This window comes from Eurosta solidaginis, chromosome 3 (genome assembly GCF_040869045.1).
Source record: "Eurosta solidaginis isolate ZX-2024a chromosome 3, ASM4086904v1, whole genome shotgun sequence".
Taxonomy (NCBI): Eukaryota; Metazoa; Arthropoda; class Insecta; order Diptera; family Tephritidae; genus Eurosta; species Eurosta solidaginis.
This window is the reverse complement of record NC_090321.1, coordinates 15949968-15976776: the sequence shown is the minus strand read 5'-3', so window position 1 is coordinate 15976776 and position 26809 is coordinate 15949968. Positions and strand designations below refer to the sequence as shown.

The 26809-nt window shown below is 35.5% G+C and overlaps 1 protein-coding gene across 1 annotated transcript in view; it reads right to left on the bottom strand.

Moving 5' to 3' along the window:
* Nucleotides 1–26809, bottom strand: part of LOC137245848 (tyrosine-protein kinase-like otk) — a 111154-nt gene that overhangs the window by 10926 nt on the left and 73419 nt on the right. Inside the window, exons 2-4 of the mRNA XM_067777063.1 lie at nucleotides 9767–10578; nucleotides 9527–9687; nucleotides 8736–9072 (exon numbers count right to left, since the gene is read on the bottom strand). Coding sequence (XP_067633164.1) covers nucleotides 8736–9072; nucleotides 9527–9687; nucleotides 9767–10516 — 1248 coding nt within the window. The 5' untranslated portion in view covers nucleotides 10517–10578. The remainder of the gene's footprint in view (nucleotides 1–8735; nucleotides 9073–9526; nucleotides 9688–9766; nucleotides 10579–26809) is intronic.

Below are 26809 nucleotides of genomic sequence, written 5' to 3'. Positions count from 1 at the left end.
CCGATTCTTATTTATCGCAATGAATTTGATAGCCCGGGTTCCATACTACTGAGGCATATTACAAAATTGGCCTTATCTACAAGGTAAAAGTGTTTTGGGTATAAACATCTTTTTTTCGAAAACTTTTTATTTTTTATTTTAAGTATTGCATATAATATAAAAGTTTATAAAACTTTAGTACAATAGAATCAGGTTTAAGGTAGCTAACAACTACCATCTTACAAAATAAAAAATATAAAATTAGCAAGTACTTAAAGAAAAGAAGAAATCTTCAAAATATTACGCATCAGTTCGAGAGCTATAGGAGTATTTTCTGCAAATACGATTTTTTGGAGAAAAATCGATCCACCCCAATATATGTATATGTGACCCGGTCTATGAAAAGGTAGCTTATGACTAAAACAAAAAAAAGAAGAGCACAAACGTCCTGAAGAAATGCTTTGTTTATCTTTAACAGCTGTTTCTCGCAATTTCTTTTTTGAGTCATAAGCCACATTTTCATAGCCGGGTTACATATGCTGATACGCATATGTGCATTGTAAACGAAGATGTACATTGAAAGAAAAAAGCTGGTAAAATCAACTTAGTTACAGGTAAATTCAACTAATATTTCTATAAATTCTTATCCATCGCAAATAGCTGTTGATTCAACTAAGAATCAAATATAACACTGCTTTAAAAAAAAACATTTTTCTAAATTGTGATATTGCTTTTCCAGGGTCTGAACACAGGATTTAGGGTGTGGTAGACGTTGCACGCTACCATAATACCATGGTGGCTCTGCTCTGTTAACTAACTAATTTGCGCTACTAATACCAATTGGAATACATTGGAATAACAATGGCTGTTGATATGGCAGAGATTTCTGTTGAATGATAGCCATAAGATGATAGTATTTAAATTAGCTTGAAGGTTTGTCACTGCTGAAATGAGCACTGAAATTAGTTTTTTTTTTTAAACAGAAAAATAAGTTAAGATTGATTGAAAATGTGTAATTTTTACAGAATATTATTAACTTGAAACAGGTTTTCTTCTGTTGAAATAACTAAGCAAGTTTGTTCTCTTCACAAAAACCTCGGTTGAATTCCCCTTAATATGGTCAATTTTACATAATGTCTGTTAACTCAAGAACAACCAACCTAATTTGCTGATTTAACTAGCTTCATTTCCTTTGGTGTAATTACAAAATACTAATGGTGTTTTTTATTCTCTAAAAAATTATATAGGTCTACACCATAAATGAACGGTCTGTTAAAAAAATTGATTAATTCTAAGAGTGAAGAAAAGAAGAACGCATAAAAATATCCGCAAAAACGAAACTAAACAAGTAAGGAAGGCTAAGTTCGGGTGTAACCGAACATTACATACTCAGTTGAGAGCTATGGAGACAAAATAAGGGAAAATCACCATGTAGGAAAATGAACCTAGGGTAACCCTGGAATGTGTTTGTATGACATGCGTATCAAATGGCAGGTATGAAAGATTATTTTAAGAGGGAGTGGGCCATAGTTTTATAGGAGGACACGTTTTCGAGATATCGCCATAAAGGTGGACCAGGGCTGACTCTAGAATTTGTTTGTACGATATGGGTATCAAATGAAAGGTGTTAATGAGTATTTTAAAAGGGAATGGGGCTTAGTTCTATAGGTGGACGCCTTTTCGAGATATCGCCATAAAGGTGGACCAGGGATGACTCTGGAATTTGTTTGTACGATATGGGAATCAAATGAAAGGTGTTAATGAGTATTTTAAAAGTGGGTGGGCCTTAGTTCTATGGGTGGACTCCTTTTCGAGATATCGCCATAAAGGTGGACCAGGGCTGACTCTAGAATTTGTTTGTACGATATGGGTATCAAATGAAAGGTGTTAATGAGTATTTTAAAAGGGAGTGGGCCTTAGTTATATGGGTGGATGCCTTTTCGAGATATTGCCATAAAGGTGAACCAGGGGTGACTCTGGAATTAATTTGTACGATATGGGTATCAAATGAAAGGTGTTAATGAGTATTTTAAAAGTGGGTCGGCCTTAGTTCTATGGGTTGACGCCTTTTCGAGATATTGCCATAAAGGTGGACCAGGGGTGACTCTAGAATTTGTTTGTACGATATGGAGATCAAATGAAAGGTGTTAATGAGTATTTTAAAAGGGAGTGGGCCTTAGTTCTATAGGTGGACGCCTTTTCCGGATATCGTTATAAAGGTGGACCAGGGGTGACTCTATAATGTGTTTGTACAATATATGTATCAACGAAAGGTGATAATGAGTATTTTAAAAGAGAGTGGGCCTTAGTTCTATAGGTGGACGCCTTTTCGATATATCGCCATAAAGGTGGACCAGGGGTGACTCTAGAATGCGTTTGTACATTATGGGTATCAACGAAAGGTGATAATGAGTATTTTGAAAGGGAGTGGGCCTTAGTTCTATAGGTGGACGCCTTTTCGATATATCGCCATAAAGGTGGGCCAGGGGTGACTTTAGAATGCGTTTGTACATTATGGGTATCAACGAAAGGTGATAACGAGTATTTTTAAAGGGAGTGGGCCTTAATTCTATAGGTGGACGCCTTTTCGGGATATCGTTATAAAGGTGGACCAGGGGTGACTCTATAATGTGTTTGTACAATATGGGTGTCAAATTAAAGGTATTAATAAGAATTTTAAAAGGGAGTGGTGGTAGTTGTATAGTGAAGGCGTTTTCGAGATATCGACCAAAATGTGGACCAGGGTGACCCAGAACATCATCTGTCGGGTACCGCTAATTTATTTATATATGTAATACTACAGTATACCTGCCATGATTCCAAGGGCTTTTGATTTCGCCCTGCAGAACTTTTTCATTTTCTTCTACTTAATATGGTAGGAACCTATTTTACAAAGTTTTTTTCTAAAGTTATATTTTGCGTCAATAAACCAATCCAATTACCATGTTTCAACCCTTTTTTCGTATTTGGTATAGAATTATGGCACTTTTTTCATTTTTCGTAATTTTCGATATCGAAAAAGTGGGCGTGGTCATAGTCAGATTTCGGCCATTTTTTATACCAATAGAAAGTGAGTTCAGGTAATTATGTGAACTGAGTTTAATAAAGATATATCGATTTTTGCTCAAGTTATCGTGTTAATGGCCGAGCGGAAGGAAAGCCGGTCGACTATGTATAAAAACTGGGCGTGGCTTCAACCGATTTCGCCCTTTTTTACAGAAAACAGTAATCGTCCTAGAATCTAAGCCGCTACCAAATTTCACAAGGATTGGTAAATTTTTGTTCGACTTATGGCATTAAATGCATCCTAGACAAATCAAATGAAAAAAGGCGGAGCCACGCCTATTTTGAAATTTTCTTTTATTTTTGTATTTTGTTGCACCATGTCATTACTGGAGTTGAATGTTGATAAAATTTACTTATATACTGTAAAGATATTAAATTTTTTGTAAAAATTTCACTTAAAAAAATTTTTTTTAGAGAAGTGGGCGTGGTCGTTCTCCGATTTTGCAAATTTTTATTAAGCATACATATAGTAATAGGAGTAACGTTCCTGCCAAATTTCATCATGATATCTTCAACGACTGCCAAATTACAGCTTGCAAAGCTTCTAAATTACCTTCTTTTAAAAGCGGGCGGTGCCATGCCCATTGTCCAAAATTTTACTTAATTTCTATTCTGCGTCATAAGTTCAACCCACCTACCAAGTTTCATCGCTTTATCCCTCTTTGGTAATGAATTATCGCAATTTTTCGATTTTTCGAAATTTTCGATATCGAAAAAGTGGGCGTGGTTATAGTCCGATATCGTTCATTTTAAATAGCGATCTGAGATTAGCGCCCAGGAACCTACGTACCAAATTTCGTCAAGATATCTGAAAATTTACTCAAGTTATCGTGTTAACGGACAGACGGACGGACGGACCGACGGACATAGCTTAATCAAATTTTTTTTCGATACTGATGATTTTGATATATGGAAGTCTATATCTATCTCGATTCCTTTATACCTGTATAACCAACCGTTATCCAATCAAAGTTAATATACTGTGAGCTCTGTTCAATTGAGTATAAAAAAAAGAAAAATGGGACAACTCATTGAAACCTTATATGAATTTTTTTTTGCATTTCTTCAAATAAATCTATTTTTATTTCCGGCAGTTCATATATAGTAAAGGTCTAAAGCAGTCATCTGTTGCATATAAAAATAATGTCATATTATAGATAAAAGAACGTAATAAGTTAATATTCGCGCGTCTTATGGTGTTTAAAAGGGAAAACTTTATTGGAAGTCTGAGTTTGCTGTTTATGTAACTTAAGCTCTAAGCTTTTTTCTTGGTTTTTAAATATTTATTTTTTTTCTTTAAAATTATTTTTAGTCTCATTTTATGTTACGTCTGGTGGCCATTTTAATAGTGCTGTTTTTTTTTAGTCAAAAAACCCGTATCAAAAAATTATCCTAGGTGAATTTATATGGGATCCTGAGGATACCCATAGCATTGTCATGACGAATCATGTCTCCTTTAGGTTTTGGATTTTTTTCAAAAAAAATCCACAAATAAAGGTAAAATATGGACTTTTATTTTATAAGTCCGAAAACAAAAGTTAAATTCGGACTTTTATTTTTTTAGGACAGAATAAAATTCCGGTCCAATAACTAAGGAGCGGCTCAATCAAATGAAACGCATTTTTTATCAGCCGATTCTTCTAAATATCTGGATTTGAAGCCTGTCGGGAGACTGCAAAATTTTTGTTACTTATACTGGAAATTCGTCATCGAAAAACCATAACCAACTCTCATAGTACTAAGTATACTCTTCCATAGTAAGCTTGCACCTATTTTTTCGCCATGAAATTTGATCCAATTGAGATATGGCCCTGAAATCTGATACACCGGTTTCTGTGTGAAAAAAATTACTACTATTCGAATGAGCTTTTCCATAGTTATACGGCCGGACTTTTATTCTGTCCTTAAAAAATAAACGTCTGGATTTAACTTTTATTTTCAGACTTATAAACTAAAAGTCCGGGTATATTAAGTTCTTTTGGACTAAAAAATTAAAAGTCTGGAAATCCTTTTTTCTCAAGGACCTTTAATATAAAATGTTGATGGCAAGTTAATATTCGTCACATACATACACGCACATTATATACATAATGTGTATGTTAATAAGTATTTGTTCTATTAAATGCAAATTATGTACTTAATTTTAATTACTTTACAAAAAAAAAAAAAACTATGCATTTTATGAGACTTGGGCTCCTTGAACCTTTAAACGGCTCACTCAGTCAAGCCTCACAAGTTTGTTTCTTAAATATACATACAGTGAAGCTTATTAATATAAATATAGCCTAAATAATAAAAATAAAGTTGTCATTATACTTATTTTTATATGCTATATATTTTGGACATAACAAAAAAAATTTTTTTTTTTTTTGGTTTATCTGTAAAGTACTGACATTTCAGTTTATTATATATTTGAACTTAAAAATAGTTAAATTAAAGGGAAAAAATTTGACATCCTATCTTGCTTTCAAAGTTATTTATATAAGAGTACTTAAAAAAAAAAAATTATTTATCACCTTTTGCATAGCTTTACTTAGTGCTGTGCAGAGTTGACTAAATGATGGTCTTTCTTTAGGATTTAAATTCCAGCAGGAGAGCTAAAAGAGACAGAGAAAAAATATATAATAAAACCAATTAGTAAATTTATTTTAAGAGTCTTTTAAATACGGTGCTAACTTAATCCCAACATGTTCTTAAAATACGTTCAAGAGCCCCTAACTGATTTGCCTAACCTCTCTTTGAAGTCTGACGTTTACCTGACGGCTTGGAAGGAATATTTTTTCTATCCCGCTCCATAAAGAAGGCAGCAAGTCATCTATAGAAAACCATTTTTGATTAACAAAGCTTTTGGCTATCTCTATCGTTACAAATCATCTTTCCTCTCCGATTTCAATATTTATTAACAGTGGTCAGCATGGCTTTTATAAGGGCAAATCAACCATAAACAATTTACTTGAATTCACAACTCATGTCTCGAAAGGGTTTAAAAACAGTCTTCAACTGACCTTGTATATACTGATTTAAGTAAAGCATTTGTAAGGCATGTCACTCTTATATTTTCTATGAAGTCGACTTGCTTGGTTTTCAGCCTGATCTCACTAGTAGGATTTCCTCCTATCTCTGTGGTAGAACACAGAGAAAGTAGTTTATAAAAATATTTTTTGCTAATGTTATTGATGTCTCCTCGGGTGTAAGTTGAACCGATCTGTTTTTGCTGTTTATAAACGATATTTTTACGACAGTAAAATATTGTGACGAATATTAGCATCACTAAGCTGACACTAGATAAATAATCACGCAACAATAAAACAAAAAACATGAAGCAGCCACTCGTATATACATGAGCACATCTAGAAAATGGCCGTCATTTACACACATATATAAAAGGCAAAGAAGAGATATTTCACGCGCACACATGTGGTCATCAGCCGAAGTAGTTGCTCACACATACACACGCATATGACAATGAGAAACGCATAAACTACAAATATACATGTATAGCTGGTGACCAAGCAGCAATTCTAGAAGGCGAAACGTCTAGACTTTAGTAGAAATATGCGTATGAAGCAACGGATAGTATAAAAGTTGCACAAGCTGAGTAGTCAGTAATCAGTTTGATTTAAACACGCTATTAGTTGCGAAGTGAAGTATAATTGTACTGCTCCCAAAGTAGGCTAATAAGCATTTTGCAATACAGAAGATTGGAGTGATTTATTCAATTTCCCAAAATTCGTTAGAATATTCAAAAATCTTAATGCATGCGGACAACGTAAAAACTTTTTAGGCGATTGGATTAGGATTTAAAGCGCTTAGTTACGTGGGGTAATGTAAACTATATGGATCTCAATATTGAAAATATTCTTATTTTTAAACAATACAGAACCAATTTCCAATTAAACGACGCTCTTGAGTGTTTGTGCGAAGACCATACAGTACAGCCGGAAAGTATTAGATCAAGATGAAAAAAGTTGTTTTTGTCACTTTCTCGTATCATTTATTAAAATATTATTTACATATTCGCAGTAGTTTTGTACATTCAACGTAGTTCTATGAGTTCCATCAAAATTTATAAGAAAACAGTGAGTATGTTACATTAAACGATTTTCTTGAAAATGGCCAACTTTTGCTTTGATGACTGCAGCGCACAATTTCGGCATTCTTTCGATGAGTTTTTGAAGTGTTTGATGTGGAATATTATTCCACGCTTCGTTCAAACAATCCCAGAGGTCAGAAAGGCTTCTTGGCTTTAGATCTATCACACATCGATCCAATTCTTCCCACAATAGCTCGATGGAATTCAAATCGGGGGATTGTGGTGGCCACTCCATTATATCAGGGTCACCTGCAACTGATTTCGTTCTCAATAAGAAGTAAAGTTATATGATTCGGATGGTTATCTTTTTGGTAAATGGATCCACGACCAATCAAACTAATGCCAGATGGTATTACATGGCGTTGGAGTATATTGTGATACTGATCTTTTTCATAATTCCTTCAATTGTCTTTAGTTGACCAACGCTAGTGTAGCTAAAACAGCCCCAAACCATCACTGAGCTACCGCCATGTTTCACAGGTGACACAATGTAATCTGCTTTGAAACTTTCATTGACGTTTCGGCGAACATATTGACGCCTATAGCTACCGAATTTTGATTCGTCTGACCATAAAAATGATTTCCACTGTTAAATCATCCAGTCAGTATGTTTTTGAGCGCACTTCAGTCTTTTCTGTTTATTTACTGGCCGTAGAAGTGGCTTTCTGACAGCAAATGCGTCCAATCATAAGCTTTGACTGTCGTGAGCGATATTGGTGAATCCAAGCCTTCATTGATTTAAGCACGAATTTATGATGCAGATTTCCATCGATTGGAACACAGAGATATTTTCAAAAGTTTGGCTATTTCTTGATAGTTTTTCTCTATGTTTTTTTTTTTTGCAAAATAATGATTTGGGCTCGCATTTCAACGGATATTTCCTTTCGCTTGACCATTTGTAATCTGGGAAAATATAATTTTGAGGCTATTTTAACGTCAACAACTTGCTTTAACTTCTTCTAATATTTTCTGACTGTACTGTATAACTCTCACTTAAGTTTTGGACTCGCTTTTTACAATGAAAAAACTGTTCTTACTTCTTGTCTTTCTTTTTCACTACGACTTTAAACTATAGTTAATGTTGACTAGACTTTAACCTTGCCACTTTTTACGATAACATAAACTTTTGCTGTTCATCTCGGTTTAAGCGGCCGTAGTGGCTGGGTTAAACTCTTGTCAACTTTAAGTGGAGTTTAAACTCGTACTGAAGACCCGTACCTAAATTGTATTATGTATTCTATTTGTTTGTATATGTATATTTATCAGCTGATGAGCTTTCTCTGTAATTTGGCAGTTTTAGATCTCGACGCTTAACAAATCACTGCCTTTCGCAGACTCGGCGAAGAAAAATATAAGACATGGTTTCATTGGGCCACCTGAGCGCAGTGCGCTGCCAAAAGGTCCAGATAAACACACAAATCACATTGAATGTAACATCCGAAAAGCGAGGCTCGCTAAATTGGAGAAGAGTTTTTTAAGTGACAACAAAAAACAAAGTACTGCGAAATTACAAGATATCGCACATATCCTTTTTCATTGAAACACCAATCTTATATACTGATCAAGATATTTGTTAAATAAATAAAATAAAACTCACCAAAATCTCTTTTAGACCCTCTGGGGTACCATTCGCACATTTCCATTGCAATTCTCCAGATTGACTACGTTGTATGATCTCTTCATTGCTGAGTTCTTCGAAAGGTAATTTAGTGGCTTGACTGAATAGTTCCCACACAACAACACCAAAAGCAAATATATCAGTTTTTGTTGTGTAATCATCCTCTTGAATGCACTCGGGCGCCAACCAACGAATGGGCAATAAATTATTGCGATGCTTGAAATATTCCCGGCTATATTTGTCCTTGGATAGAGCGGGATATGAAACTTTCACTATAAAGTCGCTAGAGATTACACAATTCCGTGTTGCCAAGTCCCTTTTAAGAAAAAAAAATAGAAAACAAAATTGGACATATGCTGGAAATAGTTACTAAGTCTATTAAAAAAGTTACTTTGTTCGAAATAAAAAATTATGGATAAAACAGCAAAAGAAGAAACTAAAAGAAATCCCGAAATTTTCGTACTGAATTTTCCGCACGAATAGGGAAATACCTAGGGCATCATTCTATGTTGCGAACGATTGCCCAGAAGAACAAAGGTCTTTAGCGAATTCGTCTAGCAAGTATTCTCTACAAGTTTCGTTCGGCCTTTACGTTTCATACGTTATGTCACAGAAGAAGGCGCAAGTAATTGTCATATGATATGTTGCCAACGTTTAGCATAAGTTCGTTTCGCAATAGAGAATAATAAGGGCCTTAATTTTCGGTATGCTGAATTTATAAAAGAGGTTTTCAAAAACTTTACAATGCTCTGGACGTAATCGCTACATACCTGTGTGTAAACCGCGCTCTATAAATAGCGTCCATGCCACGCACTATTTGATATGCAACTGCCAAGATTTGGCCCGTCAGCAAAGGTGGAGGTGATTGTGCCGAATTATTTGATGTGTTTACTTTACCAGCAGTTGCCAACAAGAATTGTTTGAGATCACCCTACAAATTCAAAGTGAAACAGATGATAATTGTATATAAATTAACGGTTGTTGCTTTATTTTTGTATTCTATTACACACCCAATCTGTGTACTCCAACACCATGTAATGTGGATCTTTTTCTCTGCAAATACCAAATAAACGCACCACACCTTTATGAGAAATCGCACGAAATAGATCTATTTGTCTTTTGAACTCTTGACAAATATTTTCGTCCTTAAGCTTGTTTATATTCATCTGTGGTCGTAGTTTATATTCATCTGTGGTCGTAGATGTGGTGTCACCATTAGCGCTTCCTGTTTCCTGTTCCTCTCGTATCTCTTCAATATCATCCATTGAAGTTTTAGAGCGCCGTTTTACGATCGATGTAATTCCGCCATTATTATCGCCACTATTATGTCTTTCCGCCTCAATATCTTTTTCTTCCATTTGACGTATGACTGAGGCTTTTACTTTACCCACAAATACATCACCAAACTCACCACGGCCAATCTGTATTAACTCACTTATACCCGAACGCGGTAGAGACAATTGATCTAAAGCGTGTGAACGTTTTGAGCCTTTGGAGTGATTGCTACAGGCCGTATCATCAGATTTTGCTGCTTTATTACCGCTGCCACGTGGATTATTGTTACCATTGACTTTTTGTGTTTTTGCCTTTGTGGCGTGACCGGGTAGGCAAGGTTCATTTTCAGCCAATTTTCCTAGCTCACCAGCCTCAGCGTTATCTTTATTGGCTTCGTTTAAGCGCGCTTTACGCGCCTGACGGCGTACGCGACACCAAATCATCAGGCCAACAACCAAGATAATGTAAGCAAACGCTACGGACATGGTGATGAGCACAGCGCGTGTTATGAGAAAACCTTCACCAGAATCATCGGTACCGTCGGTGGCTGGAAATATATTGATGCAAGAAATTAACTCATATACATCACTATTTAATATTAATACTAAATCAGGTAATTTCAAGCTAATGCAAAATTTCAGCCCATAAAAAAAAATGTGGCAGGGAAGGGCTCGGAAAATTATTAAATGTTTTATTTGATCCTTGCGAAAGCCCAAACGAAATTGTTTTTGTCTTTTTGTTATGACTTGGTAATTTGTCGTCTTGAGAAGCTCGATATATTTTTCTTATGTCCTAAAGTAATTTTTATATAGTTCTGACAGCTAAGCGAGTTGTAGCCCCATAAAGTATGCATCTCGTTTCACCAAACTATGAATAGGCGATTAAGTGAAAACAGCTGCACAGCTCAAAAAAACTTTTTATTTTTATACTCAGCTGAGCAGAGCTCACAGAGTATATTAACTTTATTCGCATAACGGTAATCCGTAACGGCATAAACTAATCGAGATAGACATAGACTTCTATATATCAAAATGATCTGGGTGAAAAAAGAAATTCATTTAGCCATGTCCGTCTGTCCGTCCGTCTGTCCATCCGTCTGTAAACACGATAACTTGAGTAAATTTTGAGCTATCTTTATGAAATTTGGTATGTAGGTTCCTGGGCGCTCATCTCAGATCGCCATTTAAAATGAACGAAATCGGACTACAACCACGCCCACTTTTTCCATATCGAAAATTTCGAAAAACCGAAAAAGTGCGATAATTCATTACCAAAGACGGGTAAAGCGATGAAACTTGGTAGGTGCGTTGATCTTATGACGCAAAACAGAAAATTAGTAAATTTTTGGACAATGGGCGTGGCACCGCCCACTTTTAAAAGAAGGTAATTTAAAAGTTTTGCAAGCTGTAATTTCACAGTCGTTGAAGATATCAGAATGAAACTTGGCAGACACGTTGCTCCTATTACTATATGTGCGCTAAATAAAAATTAGCAAAATCGGATGACGAACACGCCCACTTTTACAAATTTTTTTTAAAGTCAAATTTTAACAAAAAATTTAAAATCTTTACAGTATATAAGTAAATTATGCCAATATTCAACTCCAGTAATGATATGGTGCAACCAAATACAAAAATAAAACAAAATTTCGAAATGGGCGTGGCTCCGCCCTTTTTCATTTAATTCGTCTAGAATACTTTTAAGGCCATAAGTGGAACAAAAATTTACCAATTTACCTTGTGAAGGTAGGGACATAGATTCTATGACGATAACTGTTTTCTGTGAAAATGGGCGAAATCGTTTGAAGCCACGCCCAGTTTTTATACGCATTCGACCGTCTGTCCTTCCGTTCGTTCGTTAACACGATAACTTGCGCAAAAAACGATATATCTTAACTAAACTTAGTTCACGTACTTATCTGAACTCACTTTATCTTGGTATAAAATATGGCCGAAATCCGACTATGACCACGCCCACTTTTGCGGTATCGAAAATTACGAAAAGGAAAAAAATGCCATAATTCTGTACCAAATACGAAAAAGGGATGAAACATGGTAATTTGATTGGTTTTTTGACGCAAAATGTAACTATAGAAAAAACTTTGTAAAATGGGTGTGACACCTACCATATCAAGTAGAAGAAAATGAAAAAGTTCTGCAGGGCGAAATCAAAAGCCCTTGGGATCATTGCAGGAATACTGTTCGTGGTATTACATATATAAATAAATTAGCGATACCCGACAGATGATGTTCGGGGTCACCCTGATCCACATTTCGGTCGATATCTCGAAAACACCTTCACATATACAACTAAGCTCCACTCCCTTTTAAAACCCTCATTAATACCTTTAATTTGGTACCCATATCGTATCGTATAAACGCATTCTAGAGTCACCCCTGTTCCACCTTTATGGCGATATCTCGCAAAGGCGTCCACCTATAGAAGTAAGGCCCACTACGTTTTAAATAATCATTAACACCTTTCATTTGATACCCATATCGTACAACACACATTCTAGAGTCACCCCTGGTCCACCTTTATGGCGATATCGTGAAATTGCGTCCACCTATAGAACTATGGCGCACTCCCTTTTAAAACACTCTTTTATACCTTGCATTTGAAACCAATGCCATACAAACACATTCCAGGGTTACCCTAGGTTCATTTTGCTAAATGGTGATTTTCCCTTATTTTGCCTCCAAAGCTCTCAGCTGAGTATGTAATGTTCGCTTACACCCGAACTTAGCCTTCCTTACTTGTTTATATATATATTATTAAATAAATTGTCGGGATGTACGTATATATGCATTTATCACACAATATTTAGGGTTGAGTTATCTGGTAGGTTGAAAAGGATGTCACATTCCAAGCCGCCCGCCCAAGGTTATGGAGCTGGTGATAAGTGTGGGGTGTTGAAAAGGACGTCTTCCAATCCATCCTTCCAAATCAATTGCTTATGAAAGTAGATATTTATTTATTACGAGGAGCTATTTATTTATTACGCCAAATTGTAGCTGCCTTCAATTAAATTGAATATATGATTTTTAATAATCGGGGATTGCCCATATTGCTTTTTTTTTTTTTTTTTTTTTTTTTTTTATAAATGTATGAAAACATTTATTTGAAGCAATTTTTTAATTTTATAATTTATTTAATAATTTGGGAAAAAGTTAAACAACGTGACATCAGGACGGACAAGGCGACAGCTGTTTCGATTATACCTTGTAAATCTCTTCAAAGCCTTTTCTCCCGGGAGTGGGAGTCGAACTCGCACCCCTACGATAGTTGAAATGGTTGTAAACGCATTCAGCTACGTCATGCCTGTTGTGAAGTCTTTCCCAATTGCCTTCTTTATGCATATTTTAATCTTTTACACATTGCATACTTCGTATGCAATTATGTGTTAAAGCTATGCTTGGTACGGCGGTTTTCAAAGAAACTTTGGTTTTTGTTGTTGTTTTCGTTCTATTTATAGAACTACAACGAATTAACCAATTTTGTCTGTTTGTATGATTTTTAATAATCGGGGATTGCCCATATTGCTTTTTTTTTTTTTTTTTTTTTTTTTTTTTTTTTTAAATGTATGAAAACATTTATTTGAAGAAATTTTTTAATTTTATAATTTATTTAATAATTTGGGAAAAATTTAAACAACGTGACATCAGGACGGACAAGGCGACAGCTGTTTCGATTATACCTTGTAAATCTCTTCAAAGCCTTTTCTCCCGGGAGTGGGAGTCGAACTCGCACCCCTACGATAGTTGAAATGGTTGTAAACGCATTGCTTCAAATAAATGTTTTCATACATTAAAAAAAAAAAAAAAAAAAAAAAAAAAAAAAAAAAAAAAAAAAAGCAATATGGGCAATCCCCGATTATTAAAAATCATACAAACAGACAAAATTGGTTAATTCGTTGTAGTTCTATAAATAGAACGAAAACAACAACAAAAACCAAAGTTTCTTTGAAAACCGCCGTACCAAGCATAGCTTTAACACATAATTGCATACGAAGTATGCAATGTGTAAAAGATTAAAATATGCATAAAGAAGGCAATTGGGAAAGACTTCACAACAGGCATGACGTAGCTGAATGCGTTTACAACCATCTCAACTATCGTAGGGGTGCGAGTTCGACTCCCACTCCCGGGAGAAAAGGCTTTGAAGAGATTTACAAGGTATAATCGAAACAGCTGTCGCCTTGTCCGTCCTGATGTCACGTTGTTTAAATTTTTCCCAAATTATTAAATAAATTATAAATTGAATATACTTATGCAGTTCTTTTGTTTCTTAGTTCTTCTTATTGCGGTATTGGTTGATGTTTGTACATCAGTTTAAGTCTTTTCAACTGTAGTCTTTCGAGCTGTAAAAATAATAACGAACTTAGTACATTAAAGATGTTTAAAAGTTTTTGTTAACACTAGTTTCATAAAAACTTCTTTGTATTGGCATACTTCTCATTCACAGTGAAGCAATTTATATTTTCATATCGACTTTGTTGAACACCTTCTTGTTCTACTCGCATTTTAGTATTCCTTATATTTTAGACTATCTAACGAATGTTTTTATACTCAGTTGAGCAGAGCTCACAGAGTATATTAACTTTGATTGGATAACGGTTGGTTGGACAGATATAAAGGAATCGAGATATATATAGACTTCCATATATCAAAATAATCAGGATCGAAAAAAAAAATTGATTGAGCCATGTCCGTCCGTCCGTCCGTCCGTTAACACGATAACTTCAATAAATTTTGAGGTATCTTGATGAAATTTGGTATGTAGGTTTCTGAGCACGCATCTCAGATCGCTATTTAAAATGAACGATATCGGACTATAACCACGCCCACTTTTTCGATATCGAAAATTTCGAAAAACCGAAAAAGTGCAATAATTCATTACCAAAGACGGATAAAGCAATGAAACTTGGTAGATGAGTTGAACTTATGACGCAGAATAGAAAATTAGTAAAAGTTTGGACAATGGGCCAAATCGGAGAACGACCACGCCCATTTAAAAAACAAAATTTTTTTAAGTGTAATTTTAACAAAAAATTTAATATCTTTACAGTATATAATTAAATTATGTCAACATTCAACTCCAGTAATGATATGATGCAACAAAATACAAAAATAAAAGAAAATTTCAAAATGGGCGTGGCTCCGCCCTTTTTCATTTAATTTGTCTAGGATACTTTTAATGCCATAAGTCGAACAAAAATTTACCAATCCTTGTGAAATTTGGTAGGGGCTTAGATTCTAGGACGGCAACTTTTTTCTGTGAAAAAGGGCGAAATCGGTTGAAGCCACGCCCACGGCCGTTAACACGATAACTTGAGCAAAAATCGATATATCTTTACTAAACTCAGTTCACGTACTTATCTGAACTCACTTTGTATTGGTATAAAAAATAGCCGAAATCCGACTATGACCACGCCCACTTTTTCGATATCGAATTACGAAAAATGAAAAAAATGCCATAATTCTTTACCAAATACGAAAAAAGGGATGAAACATGGTAATTGGATTGGTTTATTGACGCAAAACATAACTTTAGAAAAAAACTTTGTAAAATGGGTGTGACATCTACCATATTAAGTAGAAGAAAATGAAAAAGTTCTGCAGGGCGAAATAAAAAACCCTTGAAATCTTGGCAGGAATATTGTTCGTGGTATTACATATATAAATAAATTAGCGGTATCCAACAGATGATGTTCTGGGTCACCTTGGTCCACATTTTGGTCGATATCTGGAAAACGCCTTCACATATACAACTACCACCACTCTCTTTTAAAACCCTCATTAATACCTTTAATTTGATACCCATATTGTACAAACGCATTCTAGAGTCACCCCTGGTCCACCTTTATGGCGATATTTCGAAAAGGCGTCCACCTATACAACTAAGCCCCACGCCCTTTTAAAATACTCATTAACACCTTTCCTTTGATACCCATATTGTACAAACGCATTCCAGAGTCACCCCTGGTCCACTTTTATGGCGATATCTCGAAAAGGCGTCCACTCATAGAACTAAGGCCCACTCTCTTTTAAAATACTTATTAACACCTTTCATTTGATACCCATATCGTACAAACAAATTCTAGAGCCAACCCTGATCCATCTTTGTGACGATATTTCGAAAAGGCGTCCACCTATAGAACTAAGCCCACGCCTTTTAAAATTCTCATTAACTTCTTTAATTTTATACCCATATCGTACAAACAAATTCTAGAATCATCCCTGGTCCACCTTTATGGCGATATCCCTAAATGGCGTCCACCTATAGAACTATGGCCCACTACCTCATAAAATACTCTTTTATACCTTGGTTATTTTCTTATTTTCCCTTATGTTGTCACCATAGCTCTCAACTGAGTATGTAATGTTCGATTACACCCGAACTTAACCTTCCTTACTTCTTTTTTACAACTCGGTGGTAAAAGACTTCTACTCTAGTTGTTTTTGCAGGCGTAGCAACTATTTATGCACATAAAGGGCCTGACAAAGTTGATATAGTCTTGACATAGTCATAACCATATTTTTACTTATCCATATCAGTTATTGGTGCCTTAACTTAAAAATCTTAAAATTTTCATAAAAATGAGGAAAACGCAAAAAATTACAAACATATTCCACAAATAATAAGTCTCTTAGTCAAAACGTATCCAAAACTATCTAACTCAATAAAATATACAAAAAGTGAATAAATTCACCAACTGAAATATATTTGGGTTATGGATACGACGAAAAACCAAAAACCAATTGGTTGGCTATGATATAGTTATGGCTAGAGCGTTTTGGTATGGCACCAATGACCAATTACATTGATTTCCAAAAGGTTGGTGGCAAGTTTTCCACGACCTTTAAAGCCCTGTCAAAGTTGACGTATCCATATCCATATAAAACCGCTGATCCATCCAGCCTTATAGTGCGGTAACCACACCGTAGGAAATGAAAAATTCCAAACGCTGAAGAAAACTTTCGGTTGTCGAGTAGTATCCCGCTCTCAAGAAAACTCAAAAGAAAGTTTCTTTAGCAAACATCCACATGGAGCCATGGTTTCGCCAAGATACATATATGTATACATATGCGTTTCTCATTATTCCTTGAGCAACCACTCCCTAAGAACACAGCCGTTTAAATATCAGGTATAAAAGTAACTGTATTTATGAGTTTTTTTGAATGGAATTTGCAATTCTGTTTGAGCGCAATCTCTTACACTTGCTTAGTGTATTCTCTACTTAAGTTTAAGGTGCATTTTTAATTCAGTTTATTTTAGTTTTACGAAACTTTTCTTGAGCGATGTCTTATGATGTTGACAACTCGCTTTAAGTATGTACTTGCTTATAAGAAATATCGTCAGTACTCGTTTGGGGGGTAAGAAGCCGTTGGGTTTTCATTAGAACAAAATTTGTATAAAGTACTGGGTATTTAATGAGTACTTAGGTTGAAAATACAAAAAAGTACTTGGAGGCGGCGGCCACCGTGGTGTGATGGTAGCGTGCTCCGCCTACCACACCGTATGCCCTGGGCAAGCGCTCCGGGTGTATTTCTGCCATGAAAAGCTCTCAGTGAAAACCCATCTGTCTTGCAGATGCCGTTCGGAGTCGGCTTAAAACATGTAGGTCCCGTCCGGCCAATTTGTAGGGAAATGAAGAGGAGCACGGCGCAAATTGGAAGAGAAGCTCGGCCTTAGATCTCTTCGGAGGTTATCGCGCCTTACATTTATTTTTTATTTTTTACTTGGAGGTCACAAGATTTGCCCAAAAAGTTTTACCAGGTATTCAGTTTCAGACAACCGAATCTATCTAATGGCTTCTTTCAATAACGTCGTACATATCTCAAAATTCGGTTGATGAAAATGGCCCATTTTAGCATTTTTTCATAAACGCATTATCGCATGTCGAAATGGATTGAATTTATTTTTAGAAAGAGCATTTTGGAAACAATCTCTGAGATAGCCGTTGATAAAAAAAAATCTTAAGTATGGTGCTCTTTAAAGCAATTCTAAACAAGACATTTTCTAACCGGCAGCCGAAATGGATATTCTAAAAGAAAATTCTTCAGTTTTGATAGAATAATATGAGTTTGATGATTCCGGGACCATTATTTTGAAATTGCAAAAGTACATCAGCTTTTAATGAGCGATATGAAAACTTCTTATAAAGTAACACGTAATTTAGCAAGTACACGATTCTCAAAAGTATCGATACCGAAGTAGTTGATATTAAAACTGATCATTACTTCCCAACACTAGAACATTTCTTTGAAATCATGTTTCTCAGTGCAGGATGAAGGGAAATAATAAACTATTTGATTTCCACATCATACAAACATTTGACCTTTAATCCCAAGTGATAGAAACAAAGTCTGACCACTTTTGATTTTCGGTTCGTGATGGCCCTTATTTAGGATTCGCCCACATATAAATAAAAAAAAAAAAACTGTAAAGAAAATTTGTTTTGAAAAAGTAAAGCAAAATGCGTAATTTCATTTCGCTAGAATATCAACAAATACGTTTGATTTGTTATTTTGATAGAGCAAAATCTGTTTGTTTAGCTAATTAAAACAAACAGAAAACAAGTAACGGTGTTTAAGTTTGGGTGTAACCTAATATTATATACTCAGCGTGAGTTTGCATTGTATAGCTCATTTCAGATAGATTACTTTTTGGAATTTTGTTACGAGGGATTTACTTTTTTGTTTGTTTTGTAATGCTTGACTATGCCTATTAAAAAAATGTAATTTATTTATATTAAAAAAATATGTCGTCTGATTTCCTCTTACAATAAAACTTTATAAGTGAAATATCATTTATACAAAACTATATTTCGCTAAGATATGGCTTATTATTCTAGTCTACGACCCTTTTAAATATCTTTTATATAAAAGTGGGAGTGGTTTTTAACCAATCCCGTCCATTTTTCCTAGAAATATTTCCTCCTATAAGGAAGATATATGTACCCAATCTTATTTGATCCTTTAATTTTTCTTCGAGTTATGGCTCCCGAAACATAGAAAGGTGTTTGGTCATGCCACGCCCATTTTCAAAAATTTAAATTTTTTCTTTTTCTTGTTATAATGTCGCTTGGAAATTGAAACACCATTGATATAAAGCTCTTCTTTGCAAAGATATAGCTTATTTTATTCGTCCACGACTCTTTTAAAAATAATCAAGAGCTTAAATATGAGTCCACACATAAAATTTTAATATTCTACTAGCAGACCCGGCAGACGTTGTTCTGCCCTAAATTTCGTCTATCTGCATACATTTTAATAAGCTTTTTCAGTCTAACTCTGTCCTACCCCTCTACACTTTTTCCTAATCTTTTTATTCACTTCTCCCCCCGTCGTTTTCGCTTCATATATCTCCATCTTCGTCTCATTCTATATCTTTCTCAGTCTCCTTCTCTCTTTTCTTTTCTCTCAATTTTTTCTCATTCTTCTTTATCTCTTATTGCCAGTCCCAGAGGTTGGTATGTATTTTGTTCCAGTCCCATTCCGAGTCTCAGTCCCAGTCCCACTCCGAGTCTCAGTCTTAGTCCCAGTCCTAGTCCTAATACCAGTCCCAGTCCGTCTCTGGTATACTTCCCGTAAATACTAATATAGGCAAATTTATATACGAAATTTCAGGCAAATCGAATAGGACGTATATAAATAGGTATGAATTAATAATATTCTTGTCTTTATTTCGGCTTCGCATGCATATTTATCAGTTTTGCCAGGTTGATGCGACTAAATCGAATATCACAATGCACTTTAGAGCTCTCAGCAACATCTTTCATTTGATATCCATAATACACACACATTCTAGGGGTATCCGGGTCCATGTTTTGGCCTATATCTCGAGACCGTAGTCACCCAGCGGTGTAAAACTTACTATGTACTAAAGCATACATCAACAACTTCAATTTGATACCCATAATGTAAAAACACATCCTAGTGTTACCCTGATCGACGTTTTGGCCTATATCTCGAGACCCTAGTCACCAATAGGTATGAAAACCACCCTGTACTAAAACACTCATCAACAGCTTCAATTTGATACCCAAAATGTAAAAACATTGTCTAGGCGTTCACGGGCCCACGTTTGGCCTACATCTCCAGACCCTAGTCACCCAGGGGTATGAAAATTATCCTCTGCTAAATCTCTAATCAATAGCTTTCATTTGTTATCCATATTGGGTAAACACATTCTAGGGGTACCCGGGTCCACGTTTTGGCCTTTATCTCGAAACCCTAGTCACCCAGGGGTATGAAAATTATCCTGTACTATAGCACTCATCAACAGCTTTCATTTGATATCCATATTGTATAAACACAATCTAGGGGTGCCGGGGTCCACGTTTTGATCTCAAGACCCTAGCACGTAGCGAAAAAAAGGTAGAAGTTGGCCGATTCTCAGACCTACCAAATATGCTCATAAAATTTCATGAGAATCGGTTCAGCCGTTTCTGAGGAGTTAAGCCTCTAAAACCGTGACAGAAGATTCAGGGTTCGAATCGAGCTCAAGGCCAGAACAATAATTTTTTTCTAATTATAATTATTGTTATTTTTTTTAATTTTTCTAAATTTGAAAAATTGTATTTTGTTTCTGGAATAGTAAGTAGAAAATTTTTCAGACAACCTGCCATAGCTGCGCAGATAGATCCATTTCGAAGGGTGCTAAGCCTTCATCATCAGTACGCTTTAGGCATGCTGCGCTAACCACAAAAACAATTGTGAGAGAAGAATTTTATTAATATTCTACTATTTACTAAATAATAAGGTTTTATGTATTTTCCAAAATGTTGTATATGTAAGAAGTGGGCGTGGTTACCATCTGATTTCCCTCTTCTTTAACAGCGATGGGAGATGAGCGCCAAGGAACCCATATACCAAATTTCAATATTTTATTCTCAATATTTACTCAAGTTATCGTGTGCACCGACAGATGGATGGACGGATCGACGGACATGGCTAAATTCCTTTTTTCATCCTCAGCATTTTAATATATGGAATTCTATATTTATCTCGATTCATTTATGCCCGTTATGTTACCAAAGTCAATATGCTCTGTGTGCAAAGCACGCGGAGTATAACAAGATTGGTCTTGTGTAGCTAAAACTTAAATTTAGAGGTACTTTTGTTATTTTCCTGAAATCTTATTTTTTATTTACACGCCTCAAAACAGATAAAACTAATTAAGTATACCCATTGTTCTTTTCATTAACAATACATTAATTGTACTAGTGTCAACTTAATAACACACTTTGCAAATACGTATGGGCAAGTCCTTGGTAATGGAAGCAACATTCGAAAGTATTTCAACGTGCATAAAAGATAACATGAGCAGCGAACTAAACGGGTATTACAATATTTGAAGCAACAATTGTGGGTACCTCATAAATATAAGTACATATATTTGACCATATATGATAAGGTTTTACATGATAAGGAATTACACTAAATGACAGTGAAAATATATTCTTTGCGAGGCATCAAGTTTTAGGTCTAGTGGAGTAAACAAAATCTACTAACCTGGAATTTCGAATTCGCTCTCAAAATCCGGACTAAGGGCCCCAACCCCCCTTTTCATAAGCGGAGACGTATACTGGTATATAACTTTACCTCGATAAATTTTTAAGTCATTAAATGTTAGTTTTATAGATGATATAAAACAAAAGTAAGAAATAAATCAAAACTTTAAAGCGATCATATATAATTTTGCGTGCAAGAACTCACGAACATAATAAATCCATTGAAATTTGGATACGATATTCTCATTTAACCATGTCTAGTCGACAAATATCTAATAATATATCATGAATCGGCCCTATTGTGCGAAAATACCGTTCTTGACTTTTTGAGTGATTCTTATAGGAAATTTAACGCTCTTTCCAATGGAACAATCCGCATTTTTCTATCACAAATCGCATTTAAAACCAAATCGGATCACAAATATGATTTTTTGAAATATTTCAATCCATGCGCCACCTGTCGGAGTTTTTTTCTTATTATTGCATTGTCATCGAGTTCTGAACTATATTCCAAGTTTCAAGCTTGTAGCTTATCGGAAAGTTAATTCAATTTTAATTACAAAATTCGTTCACAACGGCCAGCCGCTACATAGACTCAAGCTAAACAAAAACTTTAAATGCGTTTTGTTCGAAAACTTGTTTTCGCGCAATAGGGTCGTTTCGTGATTCCAGGTCGCATATATATATATTTTAAAGCAGATAAGATTCACTGGAAAAATTCAAGCTAGTTTGTACTGCTTTCTTTTGTGTCTTCATAAGAAATTGTTGAATACACCAATAAAACCTTTATCTTTAAAATTCATATCTTGTTGAAATCAGAACTGATTTTAGATTTTCCGTCATATTTTGTAAGATTTATCTTACATCTCCAAGAATAAGTTAGCGGTTTATACACTGCTGAAAGCGCAAAATGCCCTCTTTCTGACAACATATGAGTTTTGTTCGTTGGCTAAACAGAATTAAAAGTTATAGTCCAATAGCTTGATGGGCGATACAGTGATTTTGAACTATCAGTGAAAATAGTGATGTCGATTTTTGAATCGCGGCTATTTTTTACAGCTATAGCGATCGCTTTAATTTATTTTTAACAAGCGAATATATACAGAATATATGAACCAAAATTGCAAAAAAAAAAAGAAAAATATGTACCTTTTATTGAAAAAAACTTAAATTTTGGGTTACATGTGTTTACAATAAAACGTGTGATATATATTTCCATAATTCTTTTATTTCTCCATCAAAAACATAAATTTTATAAAACTGCTAACGGCTGCCTACAAGTATTAACTTAGGAATTACACAGGCGACCAATCTCTAACCAAGTCTAAAGACCCAGGTTTATTTGGTGTCACATAATGTAATTAGAAACAAAAAAATTCAGTCATTTAATTTCTTTTATACAGTTCATGAAATATTTGTATGAACGGGGACTTTTACAATTATCACCGGGCTTTACATGCGTTTCATTTATGGGCTCATAAAATTGCCACATTCACTCCTTTTTTCACTATAATTTGCTGTCATCTTTCACTCGGTATTAAAACGGATTTTTAATAAATTAATACCTACAACCAAACTTTCGCAGCCAACCAGATTAAAACGTCGTTTATTAAAATCTCAATTCAAAATAATGTCGCCAGAAAGAGCAAACTAGCTAAAGTAAACATAACCGAGTGCTGCCAGAGGTGATTTTCATTCTTCATGAAGAAATATCGCCGTAGTCGCTGTTGGCGAAATGCTGACAGATGTGATTGTCATTCAAAAGAATTTCATGCTTAAGGAAAATCGCCCATCACTGATATATTTGGATAGCAATGGCTAACTATTAGCGATTTTTCATTCGCGGCGATGCAATCACCGATAGTGGAATATCGTTCATCCCTTGTAAAATATATGGATGAACTAATGGAAGAGAGGTAATGGACTTGACAAATTTTAGACACCAATAAAAAATGTTACTAGAACTTACCGGAACAATTTAACATCTGAAAGCTTTTTTAATTTCAAGTCGATGTTTGCTTCCTAGGACAATAATAAGGATAAGGGCAGGTTCAATTTATAAAACCTCCGTTTCCAAAGTTTTTCTTAATGCTAAATAAAAGTCTAGACAAAATTTTATTAAAGGCGAAAAAATACAGTAGTATAAAGTAGGAATGTTGGAGATTTCGAGTTCAATACTCAGCTCCCGAGAAGCTAGCTGATGAACAAATGAAATTCAGAAACCATCGCCATTTGTAAAGATTGTAAATTTTCTCTAATGTCAATAACAAAGGCAAAAATATAGATCTGCGTTTAACAGCGCAACAATATAAAGAAAGGTCGTTGTAATTTGTTAGTAAAACATCCAAATTTGCAAAACCGATGTAGCCTTTCTTTGAAATCATGTTTCTCAGTCCAGGATGAGGGGAAAGAATAAACTATTTGATTTCCACATCATACACATATTTGACCTTTACTCCCAGGTGATAGAAATAAAGTCTGACCACTTTTGATTTTTGGTTCGAGATGGAACTTTTTGGGATTTGTCCACATATAAATAAACAAACAATTGCAAAGAATATTTGTTTTGAAAAAGTGTAGCAAAATGCGTCATTTCATTTCGCTAATAGATTAATAATAAATATGTTTGATTTGTTATATTGATAGAGCAAAATCTGTTTGTTTAGCTAATTTAAAAAAAAAAAAACAAAAAACAAGTAACGGTGTCTCAGTTTGGGTGTAACCGAATATTATATATTTAGCGTGAGTTTGAATTGTATACTTAATTTCATATAAATTACTTTGTCGCATTTTTTTACAAGGGATTTGTTGTTTTTTTTTTTTTTTGTTTTATAATGCTTGATCGGAATAGGGGCGTGGCACCGCCTATTAAAAAAATTTCGCGTAATTTCCTCTTACAATAAAAATTTATAAGTGAAATATCATTGATACAAAACTATTTTTCGCTAAGATATAGCTTATTATTCTAGTCTACGACCCTTTTAAACATCTTTTATATAAAAGTAGGCGTGGTTTTTAACCGATCCCTTCCATTTTTCCTAGAGATATTTCCTCCTATAAGGAAGATATATGTATGCAATCGTATTACGATCCTTTAATTTTTCTTCGAGTTATGTCTCCCGAAACATAGAAAATTGTTTAGGTCGTGCCACTCCCATTTTCAAAAATAAAATTTTTTTCCCTTTTCTTGTTATAATTTCACTTGGAAAATGAAACACCATTTATATGAAGCTCTTTTTTGCAAAGATATAGCTTATTTTATTCATCCACGACCCTTTTAGAAATCTTTTATATAAAAATAGGCGTGGTCCTTCACCGATTTCGTAAATTTTTCTTTGAAGCAACTTTTATAGTAAAGGCAACTGTCGAATATTGTTATAATAGGTTTAATGATTTTTGATTTATGATTAATAATATGTATAAAATTGATTTTATCACAAGTGGGCGGTGCCACGCCCATTTTCCGAAATAATCAAGAGTTTTAATATGAGTTCACACATCAAATTTTAATATTCTATTTATTAAATTATCTATCAGGTTTTGTGTGTTTTCCAAAATGTTATATATGTAAAAAGTGGGCGTGGTTACCTTCCGATTTCCCTTATTTTTAATAGCGATGGAAGATGAGCGCCAAGGATCCCATATACCAACTTTCATTATTTTATTCTCAATATTTACTCAATTTATCGTGTGCACCGACATATGGACGGACGGATTGACGGACATGGCGAAATCAATTCCTTTTTTCATCCTCAGCATATATATGGAAGTCCATATTTATCTCGATTCGTTTATGCCCGTTATGTTACCAAAGCTAATACACTCTGTGGGCAAAGCACGCTTAATATTTGAAGCAACAATCGTGGGTACCTCAAAAATATAAGTACATATATTTGACCATATATGATAAGGTTTTTAATGCTTGTGAAAGTATGCAAAACTTAACGAAGGAAGGGAAGACCAGAAGGTGAAACAAAGACACAATGCCCGTATATCTTCGAAATCTTAAATATCTTTTTAAAATGCTTAAGCAAGGTTACGGACGCGACAATTTTTTCACAGTGAATTACTCCCCCAGTGGGTTAGGGACAGAATAATATGCTCACGCTAGGTATACCGGTCGTAAAAGGCGGCCATAATACCATGGCTACCCACCCTAAGCCAAGGTGTAGAGGTACCCGTGCCGACGGCTGAATGGTCAGCGGGCGGTTATTGAATAGCTGGGCGCGAACGGTCCCCTCCGATGCCCGGGCAAGGTCGGTTGTATAAGTGCCTTACCCCGGTATGCTGGCTCTACCGGGGTGGATGAACCCCTTCCATGCTTACTCGTGGTATCTTTTCTTTATGTACAACAATAATAAAAACTTAAACAAAAACAAAAAGGATGAGGAGGAAGGCGTCTTGGGGACGCTTTCGGAGGACGAACTCCTGGAAAGTAGCCAGGAGAGCGTCGTAAATGTAGATGGCAGCTACAGCACCCGTGACACTCTAAGCCGAAAATTATCAAAAAAGGAGGAGGCCCGGGTACCATCCATAGTACCCGTGTTGCTCCAGCACGACCAGTGGTAGTAGGGGAGAGCGCACCAGCCAAAATGGCTCTCAGGAAATCTAAGAAGTCGTCGGAAACCCTGCAGAGGGTAAGGTCCGTGAGGGCTTTGTACATACTAAAGAAGATAGCTAAGAATGAGAAGAGCGGCGTGGTGCATGAGCGGGATGGACAGGGTATGGTGCGAAGCGGTATTCCAGGAGTACCGGACCGCCCTCGCACAGAAGCCGGCGACGTACCCACGTCAGTAACAACCACAAAAAGAGTCGGCGAAGCGCAATCGTTGAGGGGCCTTCCACTGTGGTGGCAGCAGCGGCAAAGCATGCCTATAGCGAGGTGTTCAGGGATCACCTGCAGGTGGGGCTCGTCGATGCTGTGAGCAATAGTGCGAGGCAGGTTCTGGATGTGTGGAGCTCCATAGAGGGACGACTCTGAGATGGTTGTCGAACACCTTTTGGAGAGGCAGACTCCAGTGCCGACCTATAGGTGTGATGAGGTCTGCCGTGGATGCAGGGTCATCAAGTGCGCGGACGAGTTCTCGCGGGGATTCCTCGAGCGATGTGTGTCTATGGTTAGAAACGCATTCGATGGTCTTACGTTAAAAACTATCCCGGCTTCGGAGATTCCCAGAAGACCAAGGGCGCGGATTTGGTTGTCCAAAATGAAGGTCGATGGGCCGAAACTCCTTCACTGTTTGAGGCTGCAGAATCTGGA